This window comes from Juglans regia, chromosome 12, assembly GCF_001411555.2.
Source record: "Juglans regia cultivar Chandler chromosome 12, Walnut 2.0, whole genome shotgun sequence".
NCBI lineage: Eukaryota > Viridiplantae > Streptophyta > Magnoliopsida > Fagales > Juglandaceae > Juglans > Juglans regia.
In genome coordinates this window covers 29336599-29356709 of record NC_049912.1, presented here as the reverse complement: position 1 = coordinate 29356709, position 20111 = coordinate 29336599, and the positions used below count along the sequence as shown (strand labels likewise).

The following is a 20111-nucleotide window of genomic DNA, read 5'->3' as shown; positions in this document are numbered from 1 at the left end:
ACAACCTGACGTGGTCGTAAAAATAGACACATTGAAAGCGTCAGCTAGCGTAAACGACCCCTGAAAATACTAGTAAATGACGTTGCTGGTTTGAAGAGTGGTTGAAAAGTAGTACGTACACTTACTATGTATCCTAGAATGTACATTGTACAAGACTCAACCCTAGCTCTTGTCATTTTGAGAATGTTGTTATTATATATAATATTTCACCTAAGGAGCTTTTTTTTTACTAGCACTTAAAATTGCATCAAAATACCCTTGTACAAATTGTCAACTACAAAGATGACCCAATTGCTCAATATTATCTAATAGATGGCATAATTTTAATTTCATACCTTCATACCATAATCATGAACTTAGGAAGCTATAATATATTTACATGCAAGCATATTCATCCTAATTTCAGATTAGGTTATCATTGATCTATCTTTCTCTCTCTATTTTTGCTGGTCAAGGCTACTTCAATGTTGTTGCTTTCTTTGTCCTACAAGCCTCCATTTTTTTAGGTCAAATCATTAATTGAATTATAATTTTTTTCTCATATGTAAGATTATTTGCAGCGACATACATTTACTGCAAATAGTTTTTTTTTTTAGTTTCAAATAACTATTTGCAATGAAAGTATTTTGTTGCAAATATATCATTACCAATGAATACAATTTGTTGGTGTAGTACATTTGCAACGGATGCATTCATTGCTTCAATATCTTCTCAACGAATGCATTTGGTTGGTGAAGTGCATTTGCAACAAATTCATATCATTGCAAATGTACATTTCCAAGTAATGCAATTCATTGCAATTGAATTACGTGGCAATGAATCAAAATTATTGCAACTGTATATTTGCAAGGAAGTAAAATCTTTGCAAATGTCATTTAAAATGAAACAAATCGTTGCAAATGTATTTGCAACGCATTAAATTCATTGCAAATTTTTATTTTTAAAGATGAAATTCGTTGCTCCAATACATTTGCAACGAATCAAGATTGTTTCTATTGAAGTTTTGCAACAAATATAAATCGTTGCTAATATATATTTGCAATGGTTGTCCCGATCTCCTCGATGGACAACAGTAATACAAATATATACATTTGTAATAAAAAATTCTCGTTGTTAAAAATGCTTATTTGCAACAACAAAAAGCTCGTTGGCGAATGTCATTTACCGACGCGGCAATTATGAAAGTAAGGTAACGAACATTGTTCGTTGCTAAGAGTCATTTGTAACAAAAAAATGTTTTTTGTAACAAAACACTTCCCTTGCCAAAAAACCTTTTTTGTTGTAGTGTTATTTTGAGAACGTTGTTAAATTTAGTTAATGTCATCGAGGCAGGCAGCTATGTCATTAAAGTTTATAAACTGAAAGGACAAAGGTTTAAAGGGAACAAATAAACATATGAAACATTATCATATAAAAAAAGCAGTAATCTTACTTAAAAAGAAGGTAAAGTAAATATGGAGTAGTGAAAGATCAAGAAGGAATCAGATAACAATCAAGATACAGATCATCATGAAGCCACACCCATTTGCTGATCACTTGGGATGCAAATATATTGCGAGAGAGAGAGAGAGAGAGAGTTGGGAAATCAAAAGAGGGAGAAGTAGGGGAAGGCAGGGGTGGCCTTTTGCTTTCGTTGTATGTAGAAAACGGTAAGCGATGATCAGAAAGCTGGAGTAAAAAAAAGTGAGCGACACTAAAGAAATATTAAAAATGGAAAAAGCTTTTTTATCGTGTAGAGTGTTGGAAGGAACAAGTGGGGGAATCCTGGTGTCAGATTTATTGGCCTTCCCCTTTGGTTCTGTTCACTCAGTCATGTCCTCTCCTCTCCTAGCCTTCGTGTTTGTGTCTAAGGCTCTCACGGTTGCATTATACTCCAACTACATTAACCCTCAGCTAATCTCTCTCTCTGCCAAGTTCTGGTTTGTAGCCTTTTTAGTTCTTTGCTTCTACGCGCCTCGAACAGTACGCAGCAGCTACAATATGGTATAATATGTACTAGCTAGCATCATGATCAGTAATTAAATTCTACATGCATGTGCTGCATGCGCAGATAGAATGCATATACATCTTTCTAACACGCGTAAATTCATATACATATTATAGTGTTTGAGCGTTCACATCCGACTGGCAAAAAGTTTAGTGAAATTTCCTCTCTATTTTAACATTAGACTCTTTGAAAGTCCCAACTTTTTTTTTTTATCACAAAAATGATATTTATAATTTTAAGGTATGTAAATTCACGTACTCTCTTTAAAAAAAATGGATAAATTTAAAACTTATGTAAAAAAAATATTTTTTTAATAGTAAATTTTACTTTTTTTCAAATGAAGTAGGTAGAGTTTGTACACTCTATAACTATACATAACATTACTTTTTTTATTATTATTATTAAAAAAATCTCATGATTCTCTATTTTAGTTATCCATCTTTCTAAAACAATATGAAAAGTGCTACAACCACTTAAAGAGATTTTATAAAAGTAAATCCACAAACTTTCATGATTTCATATAATACGTTAAATCTACTTTATAATAAAAATAGTTTTACAATCAAATGTAGTACTATATATCAAATTAACCACGTCAGTTTGTATGTTTAGTTTTATAGATTAATTTCTTTATAGCTAAAGCATTTCTCAAATAATATTATACGTACATCTCAATCTATATATATTATTTCCTTATGTATTTCAATATCTTTTCTTTATTCTTTTCTCTCAATAGTTACATTTTTATTTAAAAAAAATTATAGTTTGTTACTATTTTTATATACTCCCCGACTAACGAATTTTCAAAGAATATTTGTCTGTTCCTAACAATCGTCTTTAAAAATATTTGTCTTTTCCCGATGATCATTTTTTTTTAACATTTATTTAAAACGGTAATAAGTTTGAAAATCCAGTAAACCTATGTAGTTTTTACTGAAGTAGAAATACTAAAATAAGAAAACTACCTATATATACTTCATGTCATTAAAATAACTTTCATAACTAGCTAGATACGTCTAACCTAGGCATTGTCATGCGGTTTTGTCACTGAATATGATTTAACTATTTAATTAATTAAGAAAATATCTTTTCTTAATTATGTGTTCAACAAAATAAAATTTACAAATTATCATCATCATGTGACCTACGTACAATTGGCTAATGACCAGGAATGAAATGAGAGGGATAAAGTCCATTTTGGAGAGCATGGTAGCAAGAATCGAGTAATGTTATATACAGTTTTAGGGTGTGCAAATTCTGGCTACTCTTTTTTAAAAATGAGTGGGTCCACCATTAAAAACTGAATTTTTTTTATGTAAGTCTTATATATATATATTTATCTATTTTTTTCAAATATAATACTGCGCGAGACTTGCACACTCTAAGAATGTAAGGGTGAGTTTGGATGTTGAAGTGAGTTGAGTTGAGTTGAGTTGAGATGATAAAATATTGTTAGAATATTATTTTTTAATATTATTATTATTTTAGAATTTGAAAAAATTGAATTATTTATTATATTTTGTGTTGAGATTTAAAAAAATTATAATGATGAGTTGAGATGAATTGAGAGTATTTTATGATCCAAACGCAGTCTAAATATTAATTCTAAAAAATATTTATCTTCATTTTGGAGTGTTGAATTGTTTGCTAATATATAAATCATTTATATATATATATATATATCTATATAGGTTGACATCAATTAAATGATAATAAAACAACCTTTCAATCATTTAATTCAAATCAGGAGATTATAAAAGGATATATAATATATGATCATGATGTATCTATAACGTCAGCACTTTTCATCCCAAAATTACCCTAATAATTTCCTCTATTGCCATTTTATACATATAAATATGAAATTTCCAAAATTATAAATTATGCAAATAATTAGTATATATATGCAACGTTGCTTTCAGGATATATGAGTGAACGTACTAATTACTTATACACAGGAGGGATCGATCGATGCATGTATACGTACTCATACAGATATTGTAAGTACTACTACTCCTGCACATATATAAATGAAAGCAACTTTACATATTTACGTGTTCGAGTGAATTAAGAAAACTCCATGCATGGAAGATTGAGATGATCTCCTGCCATTGGATCCAATTAGTACTTTAAAGATGATCTCAACATGAACTAGGCTCCGATCGAAAATGATCATGTTGTACTGCTATTTTTAGCGTTGCATGTAAGGCTTATGTCAGCAAGATTCTATTGTGTCTTGAACTAGATTTTACATGGAAATTTGACAATCTTGTAGCTAAAGATCAGGCATCGTGTTGAATGCTATTTTTGCCCCCAAAAAAAAAAAAAACATAAAATCATAGAGCAAGATAAAGTTTTTTTTCTTCAGTTTTATCATATTTAATCACGTACGTACACTGAAAATTAGTACGGTGTACTTTAAATATTTTTTATTTAAATAATTAATATAAAATTTGATTTAAATTTTATCACGTTAAGTTATATAATTAGGAATAATAATAAATTCAAGACGAAAATCAAGACTTATCCGGGTGTTTTCTTGCATGGGCCTTCACCTCCATTGGCACAGTATTTTTAATTGTGATTATGGGCCTCTACGGTTTGACACTTCTGAGAGGCATTGGCTAAGGTAAAGGGCCGTGTAAATATTGTGGACTTTCGGGAAGTCATGGTAAGGATAAACTTTTAGGCTCTGTTGAGTTTGGGCCATCCACAAAGTCAAAAGTTAGCCCAATATCCATCAACAAACTATTCGTAACAACATTAGTATTGGTTTATGTATATGCATATACAAAATTACCTCTTTTACATATCCAATTTGTCATTCAAGCAAAATTCTCACATTAGCTTATGCATATTTGAAACAAAATAATAATAAAATATTATTATTATTACTTTTTTGCTAAAATCAATTTTTTTTTATATATTTTACAATTAATATCCACTACATACATTTGACATTAATGATACAAATGTAATAATAAAAAATATAATTTTTTAATAATAATATATTAAAAATATAATAAAATGAAAAAAAAATATAATATATTATAATAATAAAATGAATGTGCAAGTGAATGTTTGTTTTGTTATTGAAGGAGGGAGAAAATGAAAGGATTGTGTGAGAGAGAGTGAGAGGAGAGATAAATAATTATTAAAATATGATTTGTAGAGTAAATAGTGGTTATCCAAATTTGGATAAGTACTATTCATAAGTAGCTAAATATTTAGATATGCATAAGTCAATGTGGAAGATTTATGACCATATTATGTAAATATAACTTTACATATATATATATATATATATGTATAGATTAATACTAATGTTCTAAAATGCATGGTTAGCAAAACATATATCTAAAGCTCTAAAATAAATAAATAAATAAATAAAAGTTATTGCTTTCGCGGTGGCAACATGGTGGCATAAAACTAAGGAAAACTAATTTGTCTCTGGAGTTGTACCGCTCAATTTATCGTTTGATAATTATTTATTTATTTACTTAACGATTAATAAAGTGATTTTAAATATATTAAAATATTTTTGTAATTTTTTTAAATTATTTAAATATATTAAAAATATATATAAAAAATTTAAAAAATAATAAGCCGTCTACTTGAGCAGACTAACACGACTCTGCCTGGTTGGAGGATCGAACTTAATAGGAAAAGGAAATCCAACCAAGGCACCAACCCCAACAAGGCCTGGCCGGTTGGTGAACATTGAGGTTGGACTGAAATCATTAGCCGCCCAACGACTTTGGTGCCTCATTTTTTTCGCTTATTTTATTTTATTTTTCTTTGTTTTTTAGCACCGTCCCTCGAATGACAAGACGGCTGTATTTGGTCGTCATTAAATTAATTATTGATGTAATTTTTTTTTTTTAACAGATCCTTTGGCCTTTAGAGCACTCTCGTTGGATTAATTAAATTAAAATACATGTTTAATGAATATAAGATGAATTTAACATTTAGCTATTACATTCACATAAGTTTCTATATTGAAATAATCATTTTTTCATTATATGATAATAAAATAATATAAAATGAATTTAACTTTGACTATTCACATCAAATTTCCAAATTGGATTATCCATTTATTCATTATATAGTAATGATTAATTAATAATTTTGAAAAATTTTTAATTATGAATTTATTTTATTTTATCATATTTTACTATTCATAATATTATATATTAATTAGTAATTGTATTCTAATTATATTTTTTCAATTGTCTTTTAAAATGGAGAGAGAAATAATTAATATTAAAAGGAGAGAGAAAGAAATAATATAAAAGGGATTTGATGAATGAATAGTATGTTCTAAATTTAGAAATTAGTTTAGACTTTACTGTAGCTATATTCCAAATATTTAGAATATAACTAATTCAATGTGAGAGATTTTATGACCTAATAGCTAAATTTTCATTGGATTTAACTTTTAGCTAACCCAATGAAAATGCTCTTAGCTGTTAGCAGTTAGCACTGTCCCTCGAATGACAAGACGGCTGTACTTGGTTGTTAGGCTGTATTGGGTTGTTTTTAAATTAATTATTGATGTAATTAATTATTTTTTAATTTTTTTAATAAAAATTAAATTTATTTTATAAATTCAAATATATATTTCATCATTTATATTTAAATACATCTAAATAAGATCTAAAAAATATTATTATTTATATATCAATTCAACTCATTTGAAATTATCCCAGAATCCAAACATAGCATGATGCATTACAAAAATGTGAAGTCCAACTCTGCAGAGTTGCGAGATTTTTTTATTTTGATTTTTAATTTCCAAAAGGCAAAAATACATCATATTAAGGCATCGTTTGATTATACAGATTATATAAAATCACAATTTAATAAAATATTATTAAAATATAATTTTTTAATATAATTTTTATTTTGAGATTTGAAAAAAGTTGAATTATTTTTTATATTTTATCTGAAAATTTTAAAAAATTATAATGATTAAATGATATGAGATGATATGAAATGGTTTGTAAAAAGAAAATGGTTCACTTTATGACTATTTTGCAAATACTCTACAATCCTATATAAAATGAAAGATAATTTTGTAATATTAAAAATTTATTTTTAATTGAGTGGCATGATTGTATTAATCGATTGAAAATGAATAGTAAAATAGCTGTAAATAAATTATAAAATAATATCATTTTATAAAATATCCTAATCTTCTTAAATTATTGTGAAAATGTATAGGGTGTTTCTTACTCTTTCGAAAAACAACTTGTTTCTGCGAAAATAAAGAGCTTGGAAACGCAGACAGTTTGAAGGGTGGTTAGGAATTAGAGGCGGCCGATCGTGGATCGTTTTCAGCGTGCGGATGAGTACATTTGACACTACAGGGTTAAAATCTAGCCAACTGGGCATTGAGATATGCCTTTTTGAAAAATTCTACTAACAAGTTATTATTTATTATTTCATATTTTATATTTTATAAAAAATATATTTATATTATTTAAAAATAAAAATTGTAAATATGAAATGTGAAAATGAAAAATAAATAATAACTAAGGCATAAAATTACTCATTTGCCTTTCATAGGGGGACTATCCCTTCACATCTTAGGTTGGCAGCAATTGTATTATTTTCAGTTAAAAAAAAAAATGATAGATATGTAATTATTTTTATAATTTTATATGTAATCATATTTTAAATTATGAATATTTTAATACAATAATTTATAAAATTAAAATTATTTAATAAAAATAGTCTCATTAAAGTATGATTTGTATAAAAAATTTTGTAAAATTAGAGTGCTTGTATCATTGCTATTTTATTAATGCTATCCAAGTCATTTTTTCGCTATGTTATGATGTGATATTTAATGATATGATGTTATTTATTATATTTTATTTGTGGGCCAATTATTTAATATCATCAATAAATATTGAGAGAATAATTATAAGAAAGAAGATAATTTTTTTTTTTTTTTTAACTTTTTAGGTAAGGGGAGGAGTAGAGAGCTATTTCATACTGGTGAATATCTTATATTCATTGATAAGTTTTAGGTGAAACTTGTTTGTAGATAATATTTCTGTACTCGAATTCCCAAATAGAAATGAATGACAAGTTATAATTTGATATATATATATATATATAAATAAAGTTTATATATAAATGTGGTTTAAAATGGCATGTTAATGTACAATCTTTTTGCAACAAATTATTTGTCAGATTCGAATCTTACAGCCTTGCATTTAAATAACAAAATTTTTTATAAATGTATTAAAAGAAACAAAAAAATGGATCATCAAAAGCATCTTTCTAAAAAAATGCCACTTACCACTTACCCTACGTTCTACTCTTTAAAAAAAAATAGTTCTTCTATATACATTCGGTAGATACAATCGGCGTGTAGTTGTTCATGCTACGTTAGATTTAAAATAATTTTTTTCTCTCTCATCAGCTCAATCAGTTCGGTCTCTCTCTCTCCTCAGCTCTTCTCATCTGTCTCTCATCAGCTTGGTCTCTCTCATTAAGTATCTCCACATCAATTACGTTTGCAAGCTATTTACATCAGGCGCTTGCAACAAGCGTTTTTCCAAAAAAAAAAATGCCGCTTGTACTCTTTCTAAAAAAATGCCACTTGCCACTTACCCTACGTCCCACTCTTTGTTAAATTGTGTGTTCCACTTGCTTCCGTGTTCCACCGCCATTCCTCGCCTTGACGTATCCTCCCCAAACCGCACAGCCTCTCTATCTCTCTTTCGACAGAGGCATTTCATCATACACATTGAGCCATGCTATGAGGTTTGCTTCACACGTCACCTTCTTTCTCATCTGTTCATTTTACGATATTATCCGTATCTCTACCTCTTTCTCTGGTTCTTTTTTGCAAGATCTTTTCACGAGTTGAACTCATCTCTTGCGTCGCCCTTGATATATTAGAGGTTTTTGTGTTTATTATTTACGCAATAAGTACAACGCATTAAAGCGTTTTCGTTTTGATAACGTTGGCAATGGCTTCAAATCACGCTAACTCAATATTCATATAATTGGTTCCTTTTTGTTCTGTCCACACACTAAGTGGTTTTCTACATGCTCCACGGCTGTTATACATTATTTTACATATATGTATGTATATATGTAGTACCATGTTCCTACGTTTGCTTATTGTTATTGTTTCTGCTTATTCAACTTTCTTTGATAATATTTCTAAATACTGATCTGAATCCTTCAGATCAAGATTGGCTTTCTCTCACTTTCAACGTATATGTTCTTTATGTTGAATTGTTACTTGACTCCTGGACTGAATTCTCTCTCTCTCTCTCTCTCTCTCTCTGAATATCGATTTAATATACGAGGGCAGCAGTTATTCCTATATTTCTGCATCACCTGAAAATTTTAGCTTTATGTAATATTCACTGTAAGTTGAAAAGTCAACTCAAAATGTAGAATTCATGAAATGCTTCATTTTGGGGAGTGCAGGAAATTAGAGGCCGAGGTTTTTCGGAGATTGCTACCAGTATTTTACAACATAATGTTACATTCGTATCATTTGAAAAACTATACATTATTAATTTTTGAAAGATGTACGTTGTTGAAGGAATTTTCCACTTTATGGTAGAAGATTTGCCATCTCTTTACAAGACTACAAGAACTTTCCAACTTAGTGGCCTTGTCAACCTGAATTTTTACCCGTTTGATCTCTTTCTTTTCATTTCAAAACTCCCATGGAATTCTGAGTCATTGGACTGTCACAGGGCCTGAATGTTACTATTTGATCCGTCCCTCCATTCCCTCATATATGTTAGCACTTATGTGAGAAACGAAAGCGTCAACTTAGAAGAGGAGCCATTGCAATGCCACAATTTGAACTTTTTAATATCAATATATTCAAACATTCCCATCAAAATCAAGTTGCTTTACTTTGAGGCTTTTTGATATATCTGATTGTATGCGTTGTTATTTGTTGCAGGCACAGACCCAGTGGAGGTTACCTACTTACGCATAGAATTTGGCATTCCCTGCTATAGATAAATATGAGTTTCTCTCTGTGTTCATCATCTTCCGAGCTAAAATATCACTGTGTTGAGGGACTGCGGCATTCAAATGTAAATCCACCAGTGTCCAAACCTTCTGTAAGGGTTGGTAATTCTACTAGAAGGGATAATATTCAAATGTCCGATCGTGATCCTAGGAAAATTGCTGTTTCAAACCACGTAATGCCAGGGCAATTAGAAGGACCATACCTTCTAAAGAAACCGCTAGAAAGGCCTAGTGAGAAGCTTGAGTATGTGAGGACATTGTTGATTGACAACTATGATAGCTACACATACAATATTTACCAGGAGTTATCTATTGTTAATGGGTGTAAGCTCTCTCTCTCTCTCTCTCTCTATCTATATATATATATATATATCTGTGCATGAGTACAACAACTCCTTCCTCTCATCCTGTACTTTGTCATCTTCTGGTGCCTTCTTAGCCTTCTTAGCCTTCTGTGATTGTTCATATTCCTACGTTCTAAAACCTTCTCTTTGCAACTTCTCATCATTTTGTTTCCACTGAATTAAAAAAGCAGCTCATATGCACGTTTCACACGTGATTATTAACATACGGGCGACTTGTGAGTTCTAGCCTAGATTGGTTCCTCTTGTATGAATTTGACCTTAGAAACATGGGACTTAAAAGGTGAAAACAACCTGAACTTCTTTTTATGAGCCTTATCGATATATGCTGAAAATTTTTGAGGCATGGCATTTATCGTAACAACAATCCATAATTTTAATCATATTTTTTTTTTATTTCTCTTGTTTCATTCGACAGTTTTGAAAATGTTGCTGCAACTTCGAAGGGGAAACCATAGAGCCATTGAAGGTCATTCCATTTTGTAATATTGGATGCTTGATGCGTGTTTAGCGAATAAGTTTTGAAGTAAATTAATATGAAATTCATTGGAAGGACGTGCAGTTTTTATTTTATCATGCACTTTATTGCTTAACATGCCTTTCTTCTACCATGTTGCTTAAGAACCCAAGCATCTCGGATGTATAATTTGGAGGTTTTTATTCCAATTACCTCCAGCATATTACTGGAACATTGACTGGTATATGCCTTATATGGCTATATTTTTCTTTTGAAACTCTTTCCCTTTCTTTATATGGTACTTTTAAGCATGCGTAGTATACTTAGTTGGAAAGATAATTGTTATTTTATGATAGTTATGTCCTCTCTTGATGATGTCATAGTTTTACATATGTGAAACTTTTGGATTTTCTGACCATTGGGGCCAATATATTTATTATGAAATGATATAGCCAGAGAAATAGGGTGTACACGAAACTTCCTTTCTCATCTTCATTGTTCTGCCCCTGCGGGACAACAAGGTTGATGGCGTCGATGCAGAGATAGTTAAATAAAGAGTTCATATTCACTGGTGTGAAACTTGTTTTGAAATCTCCTTTTGTTTTGATATTATGCTAGTGCCTCCTGTGGTGGTGCAAAATGATGAATGGACTTGGAAGGATGTTTGCCACTACTTGTACGAGGAAAATGCATTTGATAATATTGTTATATCACCAGGACCTGGTTCTCCAACATGCTCGGCGGATGTAGGTGAGAATGCGATGGACTTTTGTTTTAAACCTTTTTATTCCCCTTTTTAGCCATGATAGCAAAAGATAGTCCTGTGAAAGGTGTGCTCCACCCACAGTTCTGTGACACTCTTCACCACATTTTTAGCTATCATTGGGATATGGAAGAGTGTACGCTGATTACATTTACAATTTCTTCTACATACAAGTAAGATAGAAGAAGCTTAATTTTGACAAACTTTATTCCTGGTAGCTGTCAATATTATTGACATCCTAATTGGAGTGCTATATTTGACTGGATGGTAAGCTCAATACCATCTTTGTGATCTTACATAGCCAAAAAACTGATTGCAGAAAATAAAACTGTCAAAATTAAATTGACTGGATGGTTTCTGTATCTTTCTTTTTTGGTAGGTTAATAATGATTGTTTTAGACATTGTTTCAATCTTATAGGAATATGCCTTCGTTTGCTGCTTGAGTGCCGGGATATCCCCATTTTGGGTGTTTGCCTTGGACACCAGGTATTTCCCTAAACAGTTATACATATTTTTTTTAATAAGTAAAAAACAGTTTTGTTTTTTTTTTATAAGTAAAATAAGTATTATTAACAAAGATGGGCAACAACTGCCAGTTACTAAAAACTGTTATACATATATATATATATACATGTGCAGATTATTTAACGATGTTGATACATTGCTGTTAACAATATATACCTAAGATTTTCCAAAAAGATCAGTTGACCTATATACAAATTATGGGGCCAACATTTTAGAAAATTGAGGGTCTCAAGGATTTCTAATCCTGTAGAAAGACACTACCTCTTTTTTCTTGTTTCTTTTTTTTCTTCTGATGCAGTGGTGCAGGGTATAGCTCTCTCTCCTTCCTTCTCTCACTCACATACATCGTTTAAATTGGACCTCTTGTATTTGCTGCTGTATTTCTTCTTGGATTATGCCTTATATTTTGCATATAATCAAATGAAATATGTTTTCATACTAGTCTTCAGGTTTTTGCTTGTGAATAAAACGTTTTTTAGTCCTTAAGCGGGGAGCATAAGGCAGTGTTTCTCCCCTCAAGGATCAAGCATCTGCTTGTTGGCCTATTTTTTTGATCGGTCGTTTGCCTTCTTAAATACAGTTATTCACAATCTTTCCCTTTTTAACTTTTCTTTGGAACTACTGCAGGCATTAGGTTATGTGCACGGTGCTCAAGTTGTCCATGCATCTGAACCAGTCCATGGACGTCTGAGGTGTGGTTAAAAATCATTACAAAGTTATGTGATTTTCAATTTGGCTTTTGTTTAGTTGGCTGATCTCATCACTATTAAATGGAACATACTTTATAATTGAGAAATGATGTTTTGAAGCGTTAAGCTGGTGACATTATTTTCAAAAGGTTTATAACTTTATTCCTTGTCCAATGCAGTGAAATACAGCATAATGGGTGCCAACTGTTTCATGACATTCCTTCTGGAAGAACTTCAGGGTTCAAGGTCAGTCTGCTTCCATATATCTGGAGTATGGGATTTATTGTTCTAATAAACAATAAAAGAACAGAGTTTTAAGATGAACTTTATTTGATACCTCTTCCATGGTGCAAGCTCTTTTTTTCCCCCTCTTAGCACCTACATTTAAATCAGGTATTTAGGCACTTAAGTACTATCATCAGAAGATCTCAACCGTTTGCTATAGATATCCGTTTCTATTTCTATACCCTTGTGGTTGGTTAGTGGAGAACAGCCATCGGACCAGATTTGTCGTAAAATTGAGATTATTTCGTTTCCTTCCTTATCAGAGAGGGGCCCCTTAGGGAGTGGGGCTTATTTATTGAAAAGGGGGAGTGAGAGGGGAAGGAAGAAAGGAAAGGGGGCGGGGAAGGTCCAGAAAGCCCTCACTTCATTGATGGGACGTTTTGATTCATTCATCTCTATTTATTTAGTTTCTTGTTCTATATTGGAAACTGTTCTTGTGCTGCAATATTAGTATAGCATAAACACTTCAAAAGCATGGCCAAGTGATCTTTTAGTTAAGAAAGATACTCATAAATTTTTGTTAAAAAGCAAGACCAATGTGTAAATTCTTAGTTAGAAAATTATCGTAAAGTTTGTTAAGATGGGTATCATATGAAACTCTTTAAGATATACAGATTTGCATGTTTACATTTGAAATATGAATGAATAAGTGAAGCCTCTGTCTTGCACATGATCATTTTCTGTTTTAGAAAGTGTCTCAAGTTCATAGAAGCTTGGGCATTCTTCTGGTCTTGTTTAGCTGCAACTGTATGTTCTTCTTCCACGAGCCTATAGAGAAATTATCAGCATCACTCCTAAACTCCTGTTAATTAAATCTAATGGCAGGTGGTTCGATATCATTCACTTGTAATAGATCCTGAATCTCTCCCAGAGGAACTCATTCCTATAGCTTGGACCTCTTCCAGCGATGCACTTTCTTTTCTTGAGACCCGTAAGTCTAACACTATCTCAGATGATTGTGAGAGTCAGATTGGATGTAGTAGGTCTGCAAAATCTTTTTTGGAATGTGAAAATGGAAGTCGCCGGCCTTTCGTCTTGTCTGACAAAAGCAAAAGAGTTATCATGGGCATCATGCACTCTTCCAGGCCACATTATGGTTTGCAGGTGGGGTAACGTGGTACTTCTGTAAAAACATTTATAGTTGTCAACTCTGCTTCTTTGCATGCTATTCTCTTGACTTTTTTTCTACCTTCAGTTTCATCCAGAGAGTGTTGCTACACATTATGGGAGGCAAATATTCAGTAACTTTAGAAAGATAACAGAGGATTACTGGCTGAGATTGAGGCCATACACTGGTAAACTGGAGCTCTTATAAGATTGTTCTTGTTTGGTGAACCTGCATTGCATCGATTGTCCCTCTCTCAAATATTTATTTACTTATTCAATTGTTGGAAACTCCCAAAAGTACGAGCCAGACAAAACTATGGGCACACGTGTGAATAAAAGAAAATATGAATCATATGATATATATGTATAATTCCCCATTTGTTTTTTGTGTGAGGACAGAATGTGTTAACTGTCAGGTTTCTGGTTAACCATGATTAGATGAAGTTTGGCATTTTAACATTCTTGTATGGCTGTTGATGACTGGTCCTATGAATGTTAGTCCTCGAGCATTGCATTGTGTTTATTGACTGATGGGTGGTTTGATCTTGACATGCAGCCTGCATTCTCTGTACCAAAACTAAAATTTACCAATTGTGTGTTCTTGCCTACCCCACGATTAGCTCATAACTCTCAAGTTTCTCCTTTTTGACACATGCATAAGTTTCTCCTTTTTTGACACATGCATATGCATTGTGTACATAATTGCCCTGTTTTGCTCTGAGCAGTAAACTTCTTTTAGCACGCATGCAGGTACCCTGTGCCAGTCAACTGTTCAGAGAAGTTCCTAGAAGTAGGCATATAGTGAATAATGCAGGTGACCAATTATACAGAAAAGCTTCCCAAATTAGCCAATTAACACATAATGCATATAAGAAGAGTTATTCTGGTGTGTCCAACATGGTAAATATTTCCCATCCAAGCACTGATGTTAGATTTCTGAGACTTGAATGGAGGAAATTTGATCACTTGGCCAGCCAAGTTGGCGGGGCACAAAGTATATTTTGTGAATTGTTTGGACATCATAAAGCTGAAAACACCTTTTGGTTGGACAGTTCTTCAATAGAAAAGGTTAGTTGGTTCCCAACTGACTACTCCTACTAACTGAAAGAAGTTTTTTTTTTTTTGTCACATGCTCTAACTTGCAATGTTGTGATTTTAAGCAAGAATGTCTCTTCTATCTAATGGCAATGACTAAGAAAATACCACAGATACATGACTGGAAACCACGTACTTTACATATCATGGAAACTTATTGTGCAGGGGAATCAATAGGGCAGATGTTGGAGCATTACAACATGTCTGTGTATAACTTATTATGGAAACTATGTACTTTATTCAAGCTTAGATAACTTGGATTTATAATTCGGTTTGCATTATATGAATCGTATAACTTACAGGAATTTGTTGATGCATTAAACTAATATTCTGATAGTTTTTTTACTGATTACACTTTTAACAGGAAGGGCTTGTTTCTCATCCATATTAGGTTTTCAACATACAACCATCACCCCAAAAAAAAAAAAAAAAGAAAAGAAATACAAATATATTTAGTTGTTATTATATGCGAAGAAAGTTATTGTCAATTATGGGTGGTCTTGCATCTCTACTCAACTCAGTTATGCCTCAAGTCCCAATTAAATTATGGTTGGCGCTATGCGTAATCATCAACCAAGAAAATTGGAATTGATGTTGGAAAAGTAGTTTGAAGTGATCAAATGGGTGGTCATCCAATATGAGTTACAGATTTCCGTAATATAAACTGGGTTTGAATTCTCTGAAAAATCGATTATGTTATTTGTATTCTTGATGTCGCTATATTCTTGTTACTTTTTTTTGGGTGTCACTGTTGTTTCATTTTCCCCTGATGGAAAACTAATCTGACATTGTCCTTTCTGTTGTAAATGTCTAGAAAAGAGCACGCTTTTCATTCATGGGGGGGAAAGGTGGGTCTCTTTGGAAGCAGTTGACATACAGATTATCTGATCAAAGGTCTGAAAATATCAATCAAGTAAATTTATGCAAACGAGTCAAACTTTTCATCTTCCCTTTTCATTTTTTGGCTTGTGCTTTCATGTGTTTCCATTGATTACATTATTACCTAGTTTTCCCAATAGTGCTCTATTGGAGAATAGAAGATTATTTATCATAAAGAAAAGTGACATATAATTATCATTTGACAGTGATATGACTTTTAAAGGTGGAGGTTATTTATTGATTGAGGATGCTCATGGCTCTACCAAAAGCAAATGCTTGGAAGAAGGTTTTCTTGATTTTTTGAACAAGGTACTTGGTGAACATTGTTGTGGTAACTGTTTTCTTTGGGCACGCCTGAGATGCATTCGTTAATGGCATATGGTTTCTACTGCAATCTTGGGTGTACTGATTATCTATGTTTAATAAGCTTATTTTCACCTATCAGGCCTAAAAAAGCATTGGTCTTTAAATGTACTGCCTTTATTACATCTCAGTAGAGGTGACAACCAAAGTAATTAGGCTTGCAACCTCAAGTTGAAATTGGAGAATTACTTAATTATCGTCGATCTTGTTAGGATGAGTTTTTATGGATTAGTTCACAACTTGCAAGAATCATTGATATAATTTTTCCCTTCTGAATGAAAATATTATTCCAAATCATTGATATAATTTTCGTACCCTTCTGAAGTGTAAATTATGTGTCCTTATGCGTCTTAAAATAGATGTTCATAAAACACGTTGGTAGTGAAGCCCAAAAACTAGTGTCACGTATGCATCTTGAATCTTCTGTCTTTTTCAAATAACTTTGTTTCTTATTCTAATATAGGCGTACTGATCCAGTTTTGATATATATTTCCTGTTCTATTGATATTTGTGCCAGGAGCTTCTGTCCTTCCGTTACGAAGAGAAAGATTATGAAGGACTTCCCTTCGACTTTCATGGTGGATATATTGGTTATCTCGGGTATGCAGTTAAGTTTATTCTCGTTTCATATTCTAAAGTTCTACCACTTAGATAAAAGTTCCTCGGTACATTCTTTAGAATTGGTGGCATGAATCCCTTTCTTCAATTTATTCCCATTCAAAACCAATCTTACGCAACATAGACTTCAATGCACCATTTTATACAAAAGGCTGCTGAACTCTTAAGGCCTCGTTTGTTTTCAGAAATCATCTTATCTCATCTCATTATTACAATTTTTTCGAACTTTCAAACAAAATACAATAAACAATTCTACTTTTTCAAATCTTAAAATAAAAATTATATTAAAAAATTATATTCTAACAATTTTTTTTTTTATTTTATAATATTTTTATTCAACTTTCATCTTAACTTACTATCCAAACCAGGCCTAAGGCCCTAAAGGATATTTATCTTTCCACCTGATAGAGCAGCAGGACTACACATTCGTGGGAATTCATCATATGGCTGTAAAGTTGTCCAGGGAGGCTAATATTGATTTTCTTGTCGTGCAGGTATAACCTTAAAGCTGAATGCGGTGTTGTATCTAACCGCCACAAATCTAGGTCTCCAGATGCTTGCTTTTTCTTTGCTGATAATCTTCTTGTTGTTGATCACTACAATGATGATGTTTACATATTGTGTCTACGTGAGGAATGCACAGCCATGACATCATGGTTGGATAGTACGGAAGAGAAGCTTTTCAGCTTAAAACTGTCTGCGATAAGGCTAGAAGAGCAGAATTTCCAGGTTGCAAATTTTTCTCCATTTGAGGCAGGCTTTCGTGCTGAGAAATCAAGAGAGCAATATATGGAGGATGTCGAAAAGTCTCTGAGATACATCAAAGATGGAGAAAGCTATGAGTTATGTCTCACAACTCAGATTAGAAAAAGTATTGGGGAAATAGATTCCCTGGGACTTTACCTTCACCTAAGACAAAAAAACCCAGCACCATATGCTGCCTGGCTTAATTTTTCGAAGGAAAATTTATGTGTCTGCTGTTCCTCCCCTGAGAGGTTCCTTCGACTGGACAGAAATGGTACATTGGAAGCCAAGCCTATTAAGGGTACTGTGGCCCGTGGCGAGACAGTGGAGGATGATGAACAACGCAAGCTGCAACTGCAATATAGGTAATGTGATTGTGTAACTATTTTGAGTTTGCTCACTGAAAATAACCATTTGAATTACATATCAGTTTTTCTATGTATGTCATTTGTTTAATTGAAGAAGAGTTCATTATCAGGGATAGTAAGCACTGAATGCTAGGCCAGCTAATAGGATCAAATGAGTTCAAAACGATAAAAAAATGCTGTATTTTATGTCGGGAAACAGTAGCTTGGGTTCTTTTTTTTCTCCTTACCATGTTCTAATATTCTCTCTCTCTCTCTGATTCTCTTTCGGGGGCGACAGTGAAAAGGATCAGGCCGAGAATTTAATGATTGTTGATCTTCTAAGGAATGACCTTGGCCGTGTCTGCGAGCCTGGCTCTGTTCATGTGCCCCATCTTATGGATGTGGAATCATATGCGACTGTTCACACCATGGTGAGTACAATCCGTGGAAAAAAGAAGTCGGAGGTAAGTGTAGTTGACTGTGTGAGAGCTGCATTTCCAGGTGGCTCAATGACAGGTGCACCAAAGTTGAGATCAATGGAACTGCTCGATTGTCTTGAAAGCAGTTCACGAGGGATCTACTCGGGCTCCATTGGATTTTTCTCATATAACCAGACATTCGATCTGAATATCGTTATACGAACAGTAGTTGTGCATGAAGGTGAAGCTTCGATAGGAGCAGGAGGGGCCATTGTGGCTCTATCCAATCCAGAAGCCGAGTACGAAGAAATGATTTTGAAAACACGAGCTCCGGCAAAGGCTGTGATGGAATTTCTCTAGCGAGTTATCATTGTGCGCTGTGGCTAATCCATTTGCAAATGTGATAGATTGATTCTACGACTATAGAAGAAAGAAAATTGTAGAGGCCTGCAAACTGCAGCAATGTAACATTTTAATGTAGCTTTTATTATTATTGGATTCATGATTGACATTATTTTGTTTTTTTAAAATAATGATTACGCGAAGGATGTAATAGTTTCTAGTTTTCTTTTTTCTTTTTCTTTTTTTAATTAAAATTTTCAAATTTACTCTTTAAATCTTGCACATTACATTACTTGTATTTTATAGTCTCTTGCTCCATCGACAATTAAGGTCTCATTTGTTTTGGGAAAACATCTCATCTCATCTCATCTAATCATTACAACTTTTTCAACTTCTAATACAAAATAAAATAAATAATTTAATTTTTTCAAATCTCAAAACAAAAATAATATTAAAAAATATATTCTAATAATATTTTATTCAACTTTTTAACTTTAATCTCATTCCATCTCATTTCATCTTCGAAAACAAACGAGGCCTTAAGTTTCTAACTGAAGAATTGACATGGACGACAGATGTCACGTGCTAGCCTATAGAAATTGATAAATTAAAACAAATTTTAAAAAATAAAAAATTAATAGGAGATGATGAAATGACTAAACTATAATTTTCTTAAATTTTTTTGAATATAATATAAATAATTTAAAAATCCAGAAAATTTTAAAAAAAAAAGTAAAAAAAAGAACTGGATTTTGCAGGAACTAAAGTCTCGTTTGTTTTGCATATGAGATAAGTTGAGATAAAAATTAAAAGTTGAAAGTTGAATAAAATATTATTATAAAATATTTTTTTAATATTAATTTTATTTAAAAATTTAAAAAAATTGAATTGTTTATTATATTATGTATAAAAATTTAATAAAATTATAATAATTAAATAAAATAAAATTAGATGTGATGAAAAATTTTATAAAAATAAATTAGGCTTAAATCAACCCTTATTTTTTCTTTCTTTCTGAAAATAAATCAACCCTTAGAGCATTGGTATTGGATTAGCCAAATACTTTTTCATCTTTAAATTTAGCAAACATCATCCATATTTACTCCACATTG

General features: G+C 31.9%; 1 protein-coding gene across 3 annotated transcripts; it reads left to right on the top strand.

The window, feature by feature from the left end:
• The first annotated feature begins 8652 nt into the window (after positions 1–8652).
• On the top strand, positions 8653–19197 carry LOC109008979 (aminodeoxychorismate synthase, chloroplastic). 3 transcript variants are annotated; one of them, XM_035683714.1, is made up of 15 exons: positions 8653–8764; positions 9933–10327; positions 10784–10834; positions 11441–11572; positions 12005–12072; positions 12739–12803; positions 12980–13046; positions 13911–14189; positions 14281–14380; positions 14932–15260; positions 16102–16181; positions 16373–16475; positions 17047–17129; positions 17642–18256; positions 18537–19197. In XM_035683714.1, the coding sequence occupies exons 2-15, from the start codon at positions 9997–9999 to the stop codon at positions 19015–19017; spliced, it is 2784 nt and encodes a 927-aa protein (XP_035539607.1). In that variant the 5' UTR covers positions 8653–8764; positions 9933–9996; the 3' UTR covers positions 19018–19197. The 3 variants fall into 3 exon arrangements, with proteins under 3 accessions (XP_035539607.1, XP_035539608.1, XP_035539609.1); XM_035683715.1 differs by lacking the exon at positions 10784–10834; XM_035683716.1 differs by lacking the exons at positions 8653–8764; positions 9933–10327; positions 10784–10834 and having other exon boundaries at positions 11447–11572; positions 11985–12072.
• The last annotated feature ends 914 nt before the right edge of the window (positions 19198–20111 follow it).

Excerpts from the sequence above, each read along its gene's own strand:
- LOC109008979 (XM_035683714.1), top strand. The coding sequence starts at position 9,997 with ATGAGTTTCTCTCTGTGTTCATCATCTTCCGAGCTAAAATATCACTGT. Across the intron at positions 10,835-11,440 it reads AAACCATAGAGCCATTGAAG|TGCCTCCTGTGGTGGTGCAA; the intron begins GTCATTCCATTT and ends ATATTATGCTAG. Across the intron at positions 18,257-18,536 it reads AAGCTGCAACTGCAATATAG|TGAAAAGGATCAGGCCGAGA; the intron begins GTAATGTGATTG and ends CGGGGGCGACAG.